Raw genomic sequence first — 18,904 nt, forward strand, 5'->3', positions numbered from 1 at the left:
GGGCAAAGGCGCCACCAGCCACAGAGGTTTCCATCCAGAAAGGCAACACTCAAAAAAGCCAATAACACTACCAAGTCCAAATAATCTGAGTCCCATCCACAGAAAAACGAAATTTAGTAATGAGTACGCCTGACTTACAAATCACACGACACAGTGACTTACTGTCTCTCCTGCTACTCCCTACCCACTCCCTGTCTTCTCCCACAACCCACAAGACTCATTGCAACCAGATGCCACAAAGAAAGGACCAGACAGACAGGGTCACCAGGACACGTCACCTCGTTGCAGCTTCCCCAACTGGAGCCCCAAGCAGCATTCCTCATTTCCTTTAAGGTTTCTTCAGCTCTATTCCCTGGGAAGTGTCTAACTCACCTCTAGTCTCTGATCATGTCCGTACTCTAAATCATTTCAGTATTTCTGCCCTAATTTTGTTAAATGCTGGTTGGATTTTGTTTTACCTACTGGCAGGTTTATACCAAGGGGCCTGAATGCTTTGCTCTACACTTCTTTGTGTATTCCTAGTGTCATGTTATTTGGTGGCCAGAATGGTACTCAGCCAAGTAGCCAAAGCTGGAGAAGAGGGGAGAAAAAGAAATCAGACTCCTTAGAGCTGGAAGGGACCCCAGGGCACCTTTGACTCCTATGCTGCAAAAGGACACTGAAGCCCAGAAGGAGAAAGTGACTTGACAAGGTGACAAGTTTGACTGATGGTGAAGGAGAACCAGGAAGTTTTTGTTTTCTACTTCATGGCATTGGGCAGAGGGAACTGGAATGGGGCCAAGGAAAGCAAAGGGCAATTAGGCATGGTGCTAAGAATGCAGGCAGCGAGCTGGTGTGGGCCTGATTCCTGAAGCTTCTACCCACTCACTGAACACCCTGGTGAGAATTACTTAACCTCTAGATTATCCCCATTCTAGAGGAATGGGGATAATCACACCTACTTCATGAGGAGTCTCTGGGAAGGGTAAATGAAGAATGTACACAAAGCACTTGAAACAGCGTCAGCGCAGGGGAAATACGCAGAAGAGGGAGGTGTTCTCTGAGCAGTATTTCTCTCTCCATTTGTCTTCTCAGCATTTTTTATTCTTTCTTTCTTCTCTTTTCTTTTTTCAAGGGGTGGTGGGCAGGGTCGCACTCTGTTGCCCAGGCTAGAGTGTAGAGGCATGATCAAGGTTCACTGCGCCATTGACCACCCAGGCTCAAGTGATCCTCCCACCTCAGCCATCGGAGTAGCTGGGACCACAGACATATACCACCACACTGGCATTTTTTTATTTTTTAATTTTTGTAGAGATAGGGTCTCCCTACGTTGCCCAGGCTGGTCTTGAAGTCCTGGGCTCATGTGATCCTCCCACCAGTTTCCCAAAGTGCTGGGATATCAGATGTGAGTCACCACACTCGGCCATGTCTGTTATTTTAGAATTTTCTTTTTTTTTTTTTCATTCGCTTTACTGGATAAAACTGCATGTATTTTAGAGTTTTCTAAAAGAATAATTGTTCTTTCGTTTTCCTTCTTTTGCTAGGGCTATTCCCATTGCTTAGAATACCCTTCTCCCCTACAGAGTTAATATGTATTGAGTCCTTAATACATTGCAGACACTGTTTTAAGTGCTTTACACATTTTAAATTATTTAATCTTCTTAATAACCAAATTGGGTCAGTATGACTATTATCCTCAGTTTATAGATTAGGAAATTAGCCAAGCATGGTGGCTCACTCCTGTAATCCAAGCACCTTGGGAGGCTGATGAAGGAGGATTGCTTGAAGCCAGGAGTTTGAGACCAACCTGAGCAACAGAGTAAGACCCCATCTCTATAAAAAGTAAAACACCAAAATATAATAGCCAGGCATGGTGGCATGCACCTGTAGTACCAGCTACATGGGAAGCTGAGGCAGAAGGATGACTTGAGCCCAGAAGTTTGAGGTTGAAGTGAACTATGATCACACCACTGCACTCCAGCCTAGGCAACAGAGCAAGACCCTGTCTCTAAAATAAATAAATAAATAAATAAATAATATAGGTTAGGAAATTGAGGCTTGGAGAGATCAAAAAACTTGCCCAAGGTCACATGCCTTAAAAATTCCCTGCTTCTTTGCTAGCATCTATCTTAAGCATTTGCTTTCTATTTGGTGTTTTTTATTTGAACAGATATATGTCTTAGCTTACCTGTCAGACTTGATATCCCTTAGGGCAAAAACTAGGTCCTATTGGATTTTACAAAGCCCAAAGACCTAACAAGATGCCAGCTGCCATTGTAAGACACCAGAGGCTGGCATGGTGTCACAAAGACTAAATTATAGAGGCTAAGCATGGTGGCTCACTCCTGTAATCCTAACACTTTGAGAGGCCAAGGCCAGCAGATCACCTGAGATCAGGAGTTTGAGACCAGCCTGGACAACATGGTAAAACCCTGTCTCTATTAAAAATACAAAAATTGGCCAGGCGTGGTGCCTCACGCCTATAATCCCAGCACTTCAGGAGGCCGAGGCAAGCAGATCATAAGATCAGGAATTCAAGATCATCCTGGCCAACACGGTGAAACCCTGTCTCTACTAAAAATACAAAAATTAGCCAGGTATGGTGGTGTGCACCCGTAATCCCAGCTACTTGGGAGGCTGAAGCAGGAGAATCGCTTGAACCTGGAAGGTGGAGTTTGCAGTGAGCTGAGATCACGCCACTATACTCCAGCCTGGGTAACAAGAGTGAGACTCCATCTCAAAAAAAAAAAAAATAAGTAAATAAAAATGAATTTAAAAAATTAGCTGGGCATTGTGGTGCATGCCTGTAATCCCAGCTACTCGGGAGGCTGAGGCAGGAGAATCGCTTGAACCCAGGAGACAGAGGTTCCAGTGAGCCAACGCATGGCGCCACTGCACCCCAGCCCAGGCAAGACAGAAAGACAGAGCAAGACTGTCTTTCACAAAAAAAAAAAAAAAAAAGTAAATTTTAATTCAAAACAAAACCAGCAATATAATGCATTAAGGACATGATTATGAAACTAACTATACAGAGTTCTCTCCACAGTCCAACTGGTAACCAAGCTTTGAATGCTAGACATTTGACTTCTAGCTTTTGTTTGTTTTGAGACAGAATCTTACTCTGTTGCCCAGGATGTAGTGCAGTGGCATGATCTCAGCTCACTGCAATCTCTACCTCCCAGGTCCAAGCAATTCTCCTGCCTCAGCCTCCCAAGTAGTTGGGATTAAAGGCATGTGCCACCACGCCCAGCTAATTTTTGTGTTTTTAGTAGAGATGGAGTTTCACCATGTTGGCCAGGCTAGTCTCAAACTCCCGACCTCAAGTCCACAGCATTGGCTTCCAAAAGTGCTGGGATTACAGGCGTGAGCCAGCACACCCAGCCGACTTCTGGCTTTTTTTATTACCCTGTAGGGCACAGAGACGCTGAGCTGATTGCTGAAGAGTGTGGGTGGAAATGGAAAGGGAGAAGGGAGAAGGTAGGGCTAAGGGGGCCATCACTGAATCTCCTCTGAAACCCCATGGCCAGCATAGGGGATGTGAATTGAGACCAGCATAGACGGATGTGCAGTTTCAAGTTCTCAGATGCCAAAACCAAAATCTCACACACCACAAAGACGCTCCCAATTCCCTGCCCCTACATCAACCACAGCCCTCATTTACAAAATGACACTTCTGTCCCTAATAACTAATATATAAGATTTATGTAAATGCAAAATGACTAAGATTATTAGGAACTGCCCATACTCTCTTGGATATGAAAAAAATTTGTGAGATGGGAATCACTTCCATTTAACAATGACCTTTATTCTAAAGAAAAATTGGGCTGAGTGTGGTGGCTCACACCTGTAAACCCAGCACTTTGGGAGGCCGAGGCAAGTGGACTACCTGAGGTCGGGAGTTCCAGACCAGTCTGACCAACATGCTAAAATCCCATCTCTACTAAAAATACAAAAATTAGCTGGATGTGATGGCAGGCACTTGTAATCCCAGCTACTCAGGAGGCCAAGGCACAAGAATCACTTGAACCCAGGAGGTAGAGGTTGCAGTGAGCTGAGATCACGCCATTGCACTCCAGCCTGGGCAACAGAGCAAGACTCCATCCCAAAAATAAAATAAAATAAGGAAAGAAGGAAAAATTAAACGAATAGGAATGGAGGCATGTGAGTGCTGATCATCAAGAAGATCCCTATCTACTGGGGGCCTGCCCATCTGAGGGAGGAAGCCCAGTGGAGGCCATCAGAATCTGATAAGGAAAAGAGGCTGCACGGTGTGTGAGCCTGTGTGCCCTCAGCTCCTACTAGGGGGCATGTGCCCCAGGCAGTTCCAGTAGGGTGTGGAACAAGATTCAGAGCAGCTTGGTGGGAATGTTCATGCAGATCAAAGTGGGCCCACAGAAGAAGTAAAAGTTGTAAGTGAAACTGTCTCTTTAAATCCAACTGTGACCCAAAGAATGGCGGGGGGCGGGGCGGAGCTGGAAGTGAAGAGAGTCCTGGGAGATAGAGATGAGCTATCTTGCAGTTCATGGTAGCCTGAGAGGAAGACTGGCCACACCAGATGCAATGTCAAAACATTCAGGAGAAAGATAAACAATCCCACAAAGGCCCTGAAACAGCGGTTCTTAACCTTTTTTTTTGGATCTCTGACCCCTTTGAAAATATTTAAAAAAGGACAAATTCTCCTCTTGGAAAAAGAGCAGAAATATGCCTATAATGGTTTTCTATGGTTAAGAACTTCTGTTCCTATTGCAAAAAGAATGAATGGGACTCAAAATTGAAATTGTAGGCTGGGCATGGTACCTCATGCCTATAATCCCAGCACTTTGGTAGGCTGAGGCAGAAGAATCACCTGAGGCCAGGAGTTCAAGCCCAGCCTGGGCAACATAGCAAGATTCTGTCTCTACAAAAAAAAAAAAAAGTTTAGCTAGCCAAGCATGGTGGCACATGCCTACAGTCCTTGCTACTCAGTAGGCTGAGGCAGGAAGATGGCTTGAGCCCAGGAGTTCGAGGGTGCAGTGAACTATGATTGTGCCACTGTACTCCAGCCTGTGCAGTGAACTATGATCGTGCCACTCCACTCCACTCTAGCCTATCCAGTGAACTATGATCGTGCCACTGCACTCGAATCTGCAGGGTTTCAGTCAGGAGGCACAGGGTGACTTCCTCTTTGCCAACGTAACCACAGTTGCTGCCTTTTAGGATTTGGATAAAAAGAAGTAAAGAAGAATAAAAGAAGAGTGAGAAAAAGAACTGGAGAATGGGATGTGAGGCAAGGAAAAGGGAAGGAAGACAGGGTGGAGCGGGGAGCACCAATTCCCTCTGGAGTGACGTGCACCCGTTCAGAGGTAGAGAAGCAAAGTGAAGCAATCTGAAGATAGGTCAGGCGCATCGGCTCATGTCTGTAATTCCAGCACTTTTGGAGGCTGAGCAGGGCGGACCCCTTGAGCCCAGGAGGTCGAGACCAGCCTGTGCAATGTGGGGAAACCCCGTGTCTACAAAAAATAGAAAAATTAGCCAGGCACGCCTGTAGTCCCAGCTATGTGGGAGATTGATGTGGGATGATCACCTGTTCCCCCTGGGAAGGTTGAGGCTGCAGTGAACCGTGATTATGCCACACTGCACTCCAGCCCAGGCAATAAAGTGAAACCCTGTAGAACCATAGAATCATAGGTTTCAGGGTTGGAAGAGACCTTTAGTTCAAACTCTCCCATAAAAGCCCCATGAAATAATTGCTAGTGTTCACTTGGATACCTACCAGACATGAGACTCACTACTTCCCAAAGTAGACCATTCCATTTGGGAAAACCTCTAATTGACATTAATTTTTTCCTAGTAGGGATCTGACATCTATATCCCTGAGATCTTCATCCACTGATCCTGGATTGGCCTCCAAAGTGACCCAGAAAAAATGTAAGACAATTTCCCATGATAGAAGTTGCTGTTTCCCCAATTCTCAGCCACGTATCCTGTTCTAGGCCAAGATTCTTGAATCCGTATTATGTGGGCATTTGCTCTGAAACCTGTTTTATCTTGGGTCTCAGTTCCTGCTAAGCTATGTATTTTCATATTTTAGAGTCAGAAGATTAATCTCCTTGACAGAAAAGATGGAACTGAGGTCAAAATAGAGGTTGATTTTACTAATGTCACACTGCTAGCACAAAGGACTGTGCCCTTCCTGTTCTTGCTCTGAACATAAGTAAAAGCATATTTTTGTCGACTTTAACATTTAAACATTTTCATTTCATTTTAGACTTACGCCTTCTTGGCTTTGTTCTCACAGCTCCATGCCCCAACTTTATGTCCATCAGTGGCTCTCCACTTACCTTCAAAAAAAAAATTTTTTTTTGAGACAGGGTTTCACTCTGTTGTCCAGGCTGGAGCACAGTGTGGCACAATCATGGCTCACTGCAGCCTCAACCTTAGGTGATCTTCCCACCTCAGTCTGCCACATTTCACCACATTGCACAGGCTGGTCTCGACCTCCTGGACTCAAGGGGTCCGCCCTGCTCAGCCTCCAAAAGTGCTGGAATTACAGGCATGAGCCGCTGCGCCTGACCTATCTTCAAATTGCTTCACTTTGCTTCTCTACCTCTGAACGGGTGCACGTCACTCCAGAGGGAATTGGTGCTCCCCGCTTCACCCTGTCTTCCTTCCCTTTTCCTTGCCTCACATCCCATTCTCCAGTTCTTTTTCTCACTCTTATTCTTCTTTACTTTTTTTACCCAAATCCTAAAAGGCAGGAACTGTGGTTACGCTGGCAAAGAGGAAGTGTCTCCTGACTGGAACCCTGCTCCCTGAGTTCTTGTCTATTAATATCCCATCAGAGCTTGCCACACCTCTTCCTTGAAGCCTCTCTGACCACTCCTCCTCTTCTGAGTGCCTAGTGTTCTGGTCCCACACCTCTCCCTTGCTCCTTAGACCTATACTGCCTAGTGTAATTTTGATTATTTTGTCTTTTAATATAGTTCAGCTCCACATAATATTTTTCATAGCAGGAGAGACCACAGATGACTTTGTTTTTATATCCTAAAGTACCTACTGCTGTGTACTCAATAATTTATTTTGAATGAAGTTTCTAAACACACATATCAATAAGGATGAAAATAAAACAAATGGGCTAAGGCTGACTGTAGTGAGAGGGAGTTAGTTGAATGCTAAATGATTAGTATCAGAGAGCTGGAAGGGATATGAACCATGATCTAATCAACTCCCTCATTTTGCAACCTGTGAACTGAGGCTGAGCAGGGATGTGACTTGGCTGCACTGGGTTGGATGCCAGGTCCCCACATGTCCACAACTGTCCTCTCTGTGACCCCTCATTGCAAAACCTTTGTGGGGGTACTGAAGCGAGTGAACAAATTGCTGTGAGTCTTCAAAAGTAAACAAAAACTCCATTTGTCTGAAGGCATAGAGACGGACTAAGTGACTTCTGAAGTTTCCTTTCAGCCCAGACTGGCAATCCGTTTTCCTCTACTTCTCAGAAATTTGTGTGATTCCCAGACGTGGGCGTCCCGTGGGAAGCGCCCTGTTGCAAGTTTGCCATCTGGTGGTGGGAGGTAGGTCTTGCACCACCAGCCATCTCCACCAACACACTTTTCCCTAAAAGTCCTGATCATCGGGGTTGTGTAGGATGCCAAACACGTGGTGACACTGCTAACCATGGCCTCAGGTGATTACACTCTACACTTATGAGTGATTACACGCTACACTTACCCTGCACTCTAGAGCTGCAGGGTCTCCTGTAGCTCTACGGTTCCAATGTGGCGATTGTGTTAGGGAGACTAAATTGTAGCCATCACTAATTAATGCAGATGGGAAAATCTTTAGGGAAGGGGTGAGCCTGACCTGAGTCTTGAAGGGTGGGAATAATTGAATAAGCAGAATGGGGCACATATCAGGAGCGAGGAGGAAGATGAATCAAGAGGTCCTGGGGTGAGGAGGGAGGAGAAGAGGGAAACAGAATTGGGGAGCTAACAGAAAGAAGGGTCAGCTGGCTTCAACCCGTGGTGTCTCTAACACATTGGGGGCAAATAAAGGTCTTAGAAATTAGATAGAAAGGTTTGGAAATGACCCAGTAAGGGATAGAAGCTCTTTTAAGTCCTAATTGGGGAATAAATTTGCTTAAAATGGTGTTTTAGGAATATTACTATGCCATGCTGCCATCTTTTTTTCTTTTTCTTTTTTTAAGATGGAGTCTCACTCTATTGTCCAGGCTGGAGTGCAGTGTTGCAATCTCGGCTCACCGCAATATCCACCTCCCATGTTCAAGTGATTCTCCTGCCTCAGCCTCCCAAGTAGCCGGGATTACAGGCGCCCAACACCACACCCAGCTAATTTTTGTATTTTTAGTAGAAACGAGAGTTCACAGTGTTGGCAAAGCTGGTCTTGAACTCCTGACCTCAGGTGATCCGCCCACCTCAGCCTCCCAAAGGTGTGAGCTGCCGAGCCCTGCCCATGCTAACATTTTTAACTGGAGACGGGAAACTAGAAAAATTATGAGTAGAGTTTGTTGTCATTATTCTTCCTATATATTTTTAAATTAATAAATTGGGATAATAACTCCTAAGCTGCTATGACAGAATGATATGAGAAGTGCTTAGCACAGTGCCGGCACATAGTAGGTGTTCAGTAAACTGATAATGCTGTTTATTATCATCTCTCTGAAATTCACCTTTGACATCAGGAGACCTCATATCATGATCATCTTCGCTCCAGTGACTGCTTTGCTCATTTTCTCTCGGGGGATTAGTAGAGGCTCTGGCCTCTATCAGGGGCCTGTGGCAGTGAACAGGGAGGAGACTTAGCAAAGGCCCCTGAATACCCTGTCCCCCTCTGCTCCTTTCCCATCTCCCACCTGAAGATCACTGGCTGTTCGTTCCCTCTGACAGTGGGAACGTTCCATCAAACTACCCATCCTCTCTGACAACTTTCTGGGCAAACTTCTCCTCAGCATCTGTCCACAAGGAGGCAGAGAGCCTGGCCTTTGGGGAACAGTCATATTCCCCCTTCCACAGAAGCAGCTCCCCTGTGTCCCCTCATTTGTCATCATCCCCTCAGGATGGTGCCATTGCTGGCTCCAGGCCAGAGCCCCCCTTAAATCTTCCCCAGAGCTGGGACACTCTTCTCCTCCTCCTTCTGACCCACTTACACTCATCCTGCCTGAGATGCTACCTTCTCAGGCCCTCATTCAGGCAGCCCTCAGTGTGGTGGAAAGGCCCCCAGTAGGCTCAGTCCTATTTCCATAAATTACAGTTGACCCATGAACAACATGGAGGTTGGGGCCACCACCCCCCGTGCAATCCAAAATGTGCATATAACTTTTGATTCCCCAAAAACTTAACTACTAATAGCCTACTGTTGACTGGAAGCCTTGCCAAAAACATAAACAACATACATTTTTTATATCTATTATAGACTGTATTCTTATAATAAAGTAAGTGGAGAAAAGAAAATATTATTAAGAAAATCATAAGAGAAAATATATTTACTACTCATTAAGTGGAAGTGGATCACCTTCAAGGTCTTCCTCCTCCTCATCTTCATGTCGAGTAGGCTGAGGCGGAGGAAGGGCTGGTCTTGCCGTCCCAGGGTGGCAGAGGTGGAAAAGGAGGTGGAGGTGAAGAGACGCAGGAGGACAGGCACACTCAGTGTAACTTTTATTGAAAAATATCTATATATAAATGGAGCCACACAGTTCAAGCCCATGCTATTCAAGGGTCAACTGTACATCATCTGGATCTGGGTTTGAAATAGTGGAAGTCAGTCTAATTGAAGAAAATCGTGAACTTTATTTAGTCACCTTTTATGCATACCTCTTCCCAGGTGGGGCAAATCCTTTGTTATGAGCCGGGCAAAGTAGGGGATTGGGGAAGGGATGACTAGGAGAACAGGAGTCTCTTCTGTCTTCAGATGAACAAGCCCAACACCACAGAAGTGGCAAATAAGTTGCACTGGTTCCCGAGGAAGTTTGCCAAGTAGAAAATGCTTCCTGGGCTGGGCACAGTGGCTCACGCCTGTAATCCCAGCACTTTGGGAGGCTGAGGCGAGTGGATCACAAGGTCAGGAGGTTGAAACTATCCTGGCCAACGTGGCAAAACCCCGTCTCTACTAAAAATACAAAAATTAGCTGGGCATGGTAGTACATGCCTGTAATCCCAGCTACTCAGGAGGCTGAAGCAGGAGAATCACTTGAACCAGGGATTCAGAGGTTGCAGTGAGCCAAGATCGCGCCACTGCACTCCAGCCTGGTGACACAGTAAAACTCCATCTCAAGAAAAAAAAAGAAGAAAGAAAAGAAAATGCTTCCTGAACTATCCCTCAGTGGAAGTGACGGCTGAGCCAGCGCAGCACCTTAGACCCTGTGTAGAGGTCACACACTGAGACGCCATACAATAAAAGCACTTGTGTCCCTGAGGACTGTGGAGCATGACGCCTGTGTCAGCCATGGACTGCCAATGTCTAGATTGCAATGGGAAGAAGAAACGCACTTCCATTTTTTCTGAAGCCACTGTGTTTTGGTCTTCATAATTCACAGTCAAATGTAATCTTAATTAATACTGTGTTCAATAAATGTTCGCTGATATTGTCACATCATTATAACTAATGTCAGTCTTCCCACTAGACTAAAAGCTCCATGAGGACAGGGGCCATGTCTGTGTGGTTCAGTATAACCCCAAGGCTCATGCCAGTGCCATGTGCACAGCAGGTACCCAATGAGCATCTGTTGAATTAGTGAATCAGGACCTTTGTTCATGCTGTTCTTCTCCCTGACCTAAGCACCAACCCTGGGGCAACTTTTCCTTTAAGGTCTCACTGAAAGCTCTTCTCCCAGATAAAATACTTCTAAGACCTCACTTCCTTCTGGTTCCTCCTCTGATTGGTTTCTTAAAACTTTTACACTGTGTGTTACATAGATGGAGTTATCCCTGTGCTATTTGGCGATCGTTCTCTATTTATCCCTGGATATTTATGTGCTTGCTTAAGTGAACAGTAAGCTACTTTGGGCAAGGAAAACACTTTCAGTTTTCTAATCACTGGGAACCTTAACTCCAGTTCCTCACAATTGGATAGAGTGGGCAATAGATACTTGCTGAAGAAAGAAAGAAGAGAGGGAGGACGATGAGGATCAAAAAACTACCTGTCAGGTACTATGCGTATTACCTGGATGGTGAAATAATCTGTACATCAAACCCCCAAGACATGCAATTTACCTGTGTAAGAAACCTGCACATGTACGCCTAAACCTAAATTAAATGTTAAAAAGGGAAAAAGGAAGGGAAAGAAGGAAACCTGACGAGGCCCCAGTGCTAAGGAGAAATGTTGGCATTTCAAGTTGGGGGTGTTATTTCAAGAAAAGGAGCAGAAAGTAAGGCCAAAAAGAGCAGTCCAAGAGGCAGGGGACGAGGAAAAGAGTCCTAAGAGCCAAGTCTGGAAAACGTTTCAAAGGCAGGTTGAAAATGGTACGTCAAAAATGGAAAAAAAGTAGAATTCAGGGGACCTTGTCAACGCTAGCTGTGACTTTGATTAAGTCACTTCAGCTCTAAGGATCTGGTTTCCTGATTTTGACAATTAGAAAGTTTGACTGGCTCCACTCCAAGGAGCCCAGTTGGAGGCTCCAAGAAGCCTGAACCCAGCCCCTCTCCTCAGCCAGAGAAACTCTGTTCTCTTCGGCTACATGCATTGACTTCCCCATAAAATTTAGTTTGAACAAAAGGCTATGGGGCTAAACCAATGTTTGAGAACCACTGGATTCAATGAACCCCTCCTCAACTGTATAAAGATCTCTGGTTTTGAGATTCAATCAGTCACTACCAAAGCTGAAACCCTTCCTCAAAGAAAATCCGGGAAACAAAGGACATGTACATAGACTTTGGCCTTATCTCCCCAGCCAGAAATGTAAATTCTAAGAAGGGCAAACTTGGGCTCATGGTTCTCAGCTTCCCACGACAGGCAGGCAACCTTGGCTGGACTCATAGTTGTTCCACAGAGTTCTGCAGCTGTATGCTTGACAGTTTTAGGCAACAGAAAGGCCATGGGAAGTATTTACTTCACGTTGGGGAGTTCGCAGGGATGTAGGGACTCCCTTTCTCGGATGACTGGACCCCTGAGCTCCCATATAAATATTTCTACTCATATGCATGTGTCTTTAACTTCATCACATCATCTTGCTCCTTCTTCCCAATTGCTGGTTTCCTGGTGTCTCTCCTTTTCGCACGTGCCTCTCCCCACGCCCCTCCCCTCTCAGCCTGAGGTTCATGACCTCTGACCTTGACTCTTTCCAGGGCACTGAGCTGGAATCCTGGGTCTGGAGTCAATGAGATTTCCAGAACATGCAGGACTAACTCAGGTACTTGGAGCTTTGCATTCGGCGGAAGAGGCATCTAAAAAAGCAAGGACCAAACCAAACTGCAGTCCATCCATACAATGGGATATGATTCAGCCTTAAAAAAGGAACATGAGGACATTGGGCTAAATAAAATAAGCCAGCTACAAAAGACACACGCTGTCTGATTTCACTTATCTAGAGTGGTCAAATTTATAGAAACAGAAAGTAGAATGGTGATTGCCAGGAGCTGCAGGAAGGAAGGAATGGGGAGTTGTTTAATGAATACAGAGTTTCTGCTGGTGGAAATGAAAACGTTCTGGAGATTGGTTACTGATATGGTTTGGCTGTGTCCCCACTCAAATCTCATCTTGAATTCCCACGTGTTGTGAGAGGCCCCGGCAGGAGGTACTGAATCATGGAGGCAGGTCTTTCCCATGCTGTTCTTATGATAGTGAATAAGTCTCACAAGATCTGATGGTTTTTAAAAGGGGAATTTCCCTGCACAAGCTCTCTTTGCCTGCCACCATCCATGTAAGATGTGACTTGCTCCTCCTTGCCTTTTGCCATGATTGTGAGGCCTCCCCAGCCATGTGGAACCGTAAGTTCATTAAACCTCTTTTTCTTCCCAGTTTCAGGTATGTCTTTATCAGCAGTGTGAAAAGAGACTAATAAGTTACACAACAATGCGAATATACCTCACTCTACTGAACTGTATGCTTAAAAATGGTTAAGATGGGGGGCTGGGCGCAGTGACTCATGCCTGTAATCCCAGCACTTTGGGAGGCCAAGGCAGGTGGATCACAAGGTCAGGAGTTCAAGACCAGCCTGGCCAATATGGTAAAACCCCGTCTCTACTAAAAATACAAAACTTAGCCGGGTGTGGTGGCGCTCACCTCTAGTCCCAGCTACTCGGGAGGCTGAGGCAGAAGAATCGCTTGAACTTGGGAGGTGGAGGTTGCAGCCAGCTGAGATTGTGCCACTGCACTCCAGCCTGGGCGACAGAGCGAGACTCCGTCTCAAAAAGAAAAATGGTTAAGATGGTAAATTTTATGTGTATTTTACAATATTTTTTTTTAAAAAGCAGCAACAGGAAGGACCATAGGAGGAGTCTGTGCCTCAGCCCAACCCCTCCTGCTGCCACCTGGAGGTGTGATAAGGCAGAGGGTAAGCAGCGAAGGGAATGAAACTCCTACAGGTGACAAGCCCTCAAGCTACTGGCCTTCCAGAGCTTGCTCTCCTGGTTCTGACCCCAGTATCTCTAGATCCACAGGCTTTTGTCCTTGCCTCCTAGCTCCCAGATACTACTCATTTCTCTGAGCACACACAAGCCCTCAGGTGACATTATCACACACACACATACACACACACAACACAAACCAACTCAATTTGTTGATTAGTTTTACAAAACAAACAAAGCAGAGACTGGTCAGAATCCCGGAGCCCAGCCTGGCCATATTGGAGCTGTTTATTAACAGGGAGGGGCTGTGAGGTCCTTGGGGCAATGGCGCAGTGATAAGTCCAGGACTCTGTCTCAGCTTACATCCGGGACCTCTCTCTAACTCACCCTGGTATGGCTAAGGCCAAGGGCCAGGCACCTGAAAGAAAGTGCTAGGTGGAAAGGGCATTTTCCCCTCCTATACCCAGCCCCTTACCACCCCCAGGGGGGTTACAGGGGAAACCTAGGGAAAGAAGTGAGGAAGAACAGTCAAGAGCACAGGCCGGGGACCCTCTCTTCCACTTGGGATCTGGCTTTCTCATCCCCAGAAGCCTGTACAGGAGGCCCCAGGCCTGAAGGAAGGGCGTTGCCTTGAGAAGTCGTGGGAGAGGCAGGAGAATATGATGGATAGGGTCAAGACAGGGTGAACAGGCAAGTGAGGTCAGGAGACAGGAGATGGTGAGTGAGTGGGACTGTCCTCACGTCCTGCTCCCAAGTGGTTTCCTCCTAAGGGGTCAGGACTGGGGCAGATGCCCTCTAGGGCATGTGGTGCTATTCTTAAGCCCTTGTGTAACCCCAAAAGGGACAAGAAGGGAGAGGCTGCACTCACCTGGAAGACTGCCTCATCCTGACATGATGTGCTTGACAAAGGCTAGGAAAGAAGTGAGAATCAGCCGCTGTGTGGCTCAGCACCTCTAGGCCCATAAACCACTTGTCCCTTCTCTACACTGCCTGATTTCCAACCCTCCTGCTCCCCTTTCTCCAGACTGTGTAGTTCCTGCTCTTATTTGGGGGTTGGTGGGGAGAAGGTGGAGGAAGGGCAGACACCTAAACTCTGCTCTGGGACCACTCTCTGTGCTGATTCTCAACACAAATGGAAAGAGCTACATTATCCTCTGTGAATCCCCACAACCTTGAGAAAGGCGCCAGCATCACCCCATCCCTCAGACGAGAAGACTGAGACTCAGAGAAAATAAGTGACCTGAGGCCACCAGCTAATATATCACAGAGCTATCTCCAAAATCCATGCTCCCGCCATGACACTAGGAGGTTCACTCACAAGATGAAAAAGAACAACATCCAATGAGGGGTCTACCAAAGCCCACCTGAGACACAGACCCTCCAGTTCCTGGGCCCACCCACACAAGCTGTTCCCATCCTACCATCCCTGGCTGCCCTGGGAAGCAAGGCACAGCTTAATACCTTCGTAATTGATGCAGCCATTGGCATCCTCTTGCCCAGCTAACAGCTGCTCCACTTCAGCCTCAGTCATCTTCTCTCCTGCAGTGGGTTTGGGAGATGGTGGGCTCTTAATTACAGATGGCAAAGGAGGAATTGGCAATACCCAAGTACCCCCTTAAGTCTGAAGGTCCAAGACTACCTGGATCTGGGGGGCAGTTGAAACCAAGCCTCTCCCAAAGGCTTTGAAGGATGGGGTCAGTGTCTTAAGGTCTTGCCTAGTCTCCAAAGCCTCCCCCTCTGCCTTACAGCTGCCAGGGCCTCAGTGTTTCAGGCAAAGACAAGGACAGATGCCCGGAGTCCCACCGCTCAGGCCCCAGCAGTAACCCCTGCTCTGCCAACCTCCTTTCTCCTCCTCTCCCAAACCCTGGTTCTTGCTGAGCAAACCCAGCTAGGGATGGTTGTTCTTGCAGAGCCCAGGGAGGCAGGGCCTGGATCAGGTCATTATCCTCAGGATGCAGAGACCCTTGTATAACACCCCCCACCAGCATATGTCACCTTGGAACCTCCCACCCCTCCATTCCTCCCACTAGGTATTCATCTCTGCCTAGCTGCCATACCCAGGGTGGCAAGGACGTGCCGAAGCTCAGCGCCCATGACCGTGCCATTGCTCTCCTTGTCAAAGACACGCAGGCCCTCCACGAAGTCCTCATAGGTGCCCTGCTCCTTGTTGCGGGAGATGTGCTGCAGGATGGGCAAGAAAGTCTCAAAGTCCAGCATCTTGACATTCATCTCTTTAGGTAGGCATAGGTAAAGAAAGAGAAAGCAACGTGAGCAGATGTTCAGGGGAGCAGAGGGTCTGGAGGGGGCCTCACCGCACGTCTGGCAGCACCTAGGGCTTGGGCTGCAGCCACTTCCGGGTGGGGCACCCATTAGTGCTCCTGGAAGACATAGAGCTGCCCATCCAAGCAAGGCAGGGGATTGGGGGCTGGGAAGACCGTCTCAGGGGCCCTCTTCTCTCAGTGAAAGGAGTAGGGTGGAAGGAAAAAGAAACCCTCCATCCAGACCTCTGTGCACGAGGTGGCCAGCCAGGCGGAGCAACTGAGGGTGGCAGCAGCAGGATGTGAGGGGCCTGAGGTGCCACGTGGCCCAGGGCCTCATACTCAGTTTACACTCTTGACGTGTCACAGACCTATAGTCACAGGGGCAAACCAACAGGACTGAAAAAGAAATGTTTTCATCACTCTGCGTGGGGTCCCATCACTAGACCACACTGTGTGAAGCTACTCTGATTCAATAAGTTTATAAAATTGCAGTTCTCTTGTGAATAGCACACTTCTCCCACATGGTAGTATGCTAAAAAGCTTTACTTTAATAGAGGTAAACTATTTTTAACTACCACAAATGTGGGCATTTCTTTCTTTTATAAGCACCCAGGACTTACTTCTGACTTCTGAGAAGCAAGCTCCTCACCCTCTGATCCTTTCCTGGCCTCATCCTTCACCCCTGAGGTTATCTTCAGCCAGAGGAGAAGGGGAAGGGGCCAGAACCAAGGAACAGGGAGGGAACCAATGTGGGCCCCAGGAAGCCTCCAGAGACGGCCCACCCTTGCTGAGAGGCTCATCCCACCCCAAGCCCCATGCCAACACCACTGAGGAGAAGCGTGTGTGTGTGTGTGTGTGTGTGTGTGTGTGTGTGTGTGTGTGTTTTACAGCAGCTGTTAACTTCACTGGCACACATAACCATAACAGACGACATTCACAAATGGGACACAGTCCCTCAAACCTCTTTTCATATCTATCTTAACAAGGATTGACGGAGGCACAGCTCACAAATGAGTATGAACACTCAAAGATCACACTTAGGAGCTACAAAAGAATCGGTCTGTACCACTTTCTAAACATTCACTCATCATTCTAAACACTCACTCACCCATTGAAATGCAAATGAATGAAAGAGGAAGCCTGTAGAGCTAAGAATCTTGAAGCTGCTCTAATTTATATCAAACAAATAATTTGCAAACGTCAATGCTCTAACCATTATCAGAAACAAATTATTTGTAATACAGCTCACAATGGTTGCTGTAATCTACAAACATCAGTACTCTAACCATTATTAGAAACAAATTATTTGTAACACAGCTCAGGATATCTCAGTGCTGTGACAGATGCCTCTCCTGAGAGCTCCTGGGTTGGGGAGTGGGAACCATCAGTTATTCCAGATTTCCACCCAGCCTTCCTGCCCATGGCTGTGTCTCTGGCACCCTGGTGGGGGAGTCAGACACTGAAGCAACAGAATGTGGCTCCTGCCCCCCAGGAGCTCCCAGTCTTGATAGGAAAACAAGCCCAGGTTACATTCCTCAAGGGTCACTTAAGTATGGGGACTTCCAGATAAATTCTCAAAATGGGACTGGGGTAACCTGGGGAGGGGAGGCTGATCCTGGGGGGCTAACGGGGAAGAAGAGAGAGCGCAGATGGCAGAGACAAATCTGGACAAGGAGGGAGCCAGAGACTGCAAGGCTGACCTGGGAGAAGTCTGCCATGCGGCCGCACTGACCTTCAGCCTTGGGCTTGCCCAGCACACGCAGCACCTCGGCATTGGTGGGGTTCTGGCCCAGGGCCCGCAGCACGTCCCCGCACTGCCCGAAGGTGATCTTCATCTCTCCAGTCGGGGTCCGGTCAAACAGTGAAAAGGCCTCTTTGAACTCTGTGGAAAGAAGACCTGGCTGTACCCGTCGATTCCCAGTGAAAGTGGTAGCTGGTGGCCAATCAGCCTCCACCCAAGCTGAATAGCAGGTGAGTGTGGTTGCTAAAATATTCCAGTATTTCTCTTTGTCCATTATCCCAGGCCCTCCCTCAAACCTGTCCCCATCCCATCTTCTGCCAACCCAAGAGGCAGCCTGGTGCCTCCACGACCCATTCCGGGGCTGAGTCTGCAATCTCTGCTATTGCTTGGTTGTTACAAAATTTGAATGTTGGGAGGCTGGGGCATAAGAATCTCTTGACCCCAGGAGGCAGAGGTTGCAGTAAGCCGGATTCCATCTCACAAAACAAAAAAAAACAAATTCAAATGTCTCCCTGGCCTCGACCCTTCCCACCCACACATCCTGCTCTGGTGTAGGTGAGGTTCCTGATTGCTAAAATGACAGAAGAGTGAAAATAGCACTGGCCCGGAACTGAGGATTCCCAAATTCTTGTCTTGGCTCAGCCTCAGAGCACAGGATAAGCTGGGCTGGGTCTCAACTTCCTATGCACACAAAGGGAGTGACAACTACACCCTACTCCCTGGCCCTGTCACCGTGAGAGCAAAGGGAGGTGGCATTGTGTGGAAGCACTTTACAACGTGATAAGACCTGCTGGAAAGTCAGCTATTATCAGTACTGCCCATTCCAGGCTGAAAGGCGGCTCCCAGGCCAGGTGAGGCATGGTCTGACCACCCCAGCTCTGCCATCGACCCACATACAGCCTTGGGCAAACTACTAACCTCTGTGGGCCCTTGTTTTCTTAGCTCTAACTGGAGATACAACGATCACTTGAGGAGGCTGCAGGTGGGATCACAATGCACGCCAAGCAATGTCCAGCATATGGTAAGGGAATCGACAGGTGGTGGTTACAAATGTTTCCTAGTTCTGTTTCCTATTTTCCAGCTCAGAACCACAGGGACTGGACTCCTTGAAGGCAGCAGGGCAAGTATCCCTGGACCAAGAACAAAGGAAGGCAATCCTGGTCCCTTTTCCAAAGAATCTTAATTCTTCATTGATTTGCTTTTTTGTTTGAGATAGAATCTCGCTCTGTTACCGTGGCTGCAGTGCAGTGGTGCAATCTTGGTTCACTGCAACCTCTGCCTCCCGGATTCAAGCAGTTCCTGTGCCTCAGCCTCCCAAGTAGCTGGGACTACAGGCATGTACCACCATACCTGGCTAATTTTTCTATTTTAGTAGAGATGGGGTTTCACCACTTTGGCCAGGCAGGTCTCAAATTCCTGACCTT

General features: G+C 47.3%; 1 protein-coding gene and 1 pseudogene across 6 annotated transcripts in view; both read right to left on the reverse strand.

Moving 5' to 3' along the window:
- Positions 1 to 13,733: 13,733 nt before the first annotated feature.
- Positions 13,734 to 18,904, reverse strand: part of MYL4 (myosin light chain 4) — a 32,746-nt gene continuing 27,575 nt past the window's right edge. For all 6 annotated transcript variants that reach the window (XM_012444091.2, XM_064369154.1, XM_064369153.1 and 3 more), the window contains 5 exons: positions 17,472 to 17,621; positions 15,536 to 15,709; positions 14,940 to 15,017; positions 14,347 to 14,388; positions 13,734 to 13,896 (listed from right to left, as the gene is read on the reverse strand). In XM_012444091.2, coding sequence (XP_012299514.1) covers positions 14,360 to 14,388; positions 14,940 to 15,017; positions 15,536 to 15,709; positions 17,472 to 17,621 — 431 coding nt within the window. In that variant the 3' untranslated portion in view covers positions 13,734 to 13,896; positions 14,347 to 14,359. The remainder of the gene's footprint in view (positions 13,897 to 14,346; positions 14,389 to 14,939; positions 15,018 to 15,535; positions 15,710 to 17,471; positions 17,622 to 18,904) is intronic.
- Positions 16,705 to 16,795, reverse strand: LOC135271742 (small nucleolar RNA U13; annotated as a pseudogene).

Source organism: Aotus nancymaae, unplaced genomic scaffold (assembly GCF_030222135.1).
Source record: "Aotus nancymaae isolate 86718 unplaced genomic scaffold, 86718_ANA_hifiasm-v0.15.2.pri h1tg000089l, whole genome shotgun sequence".
NCBI classification, from domain to species: Eukaryota; Metazoa; Chordata; class Mammalia; order Primates; family Aotidae; genus Aotus; species Aotus nancymaae.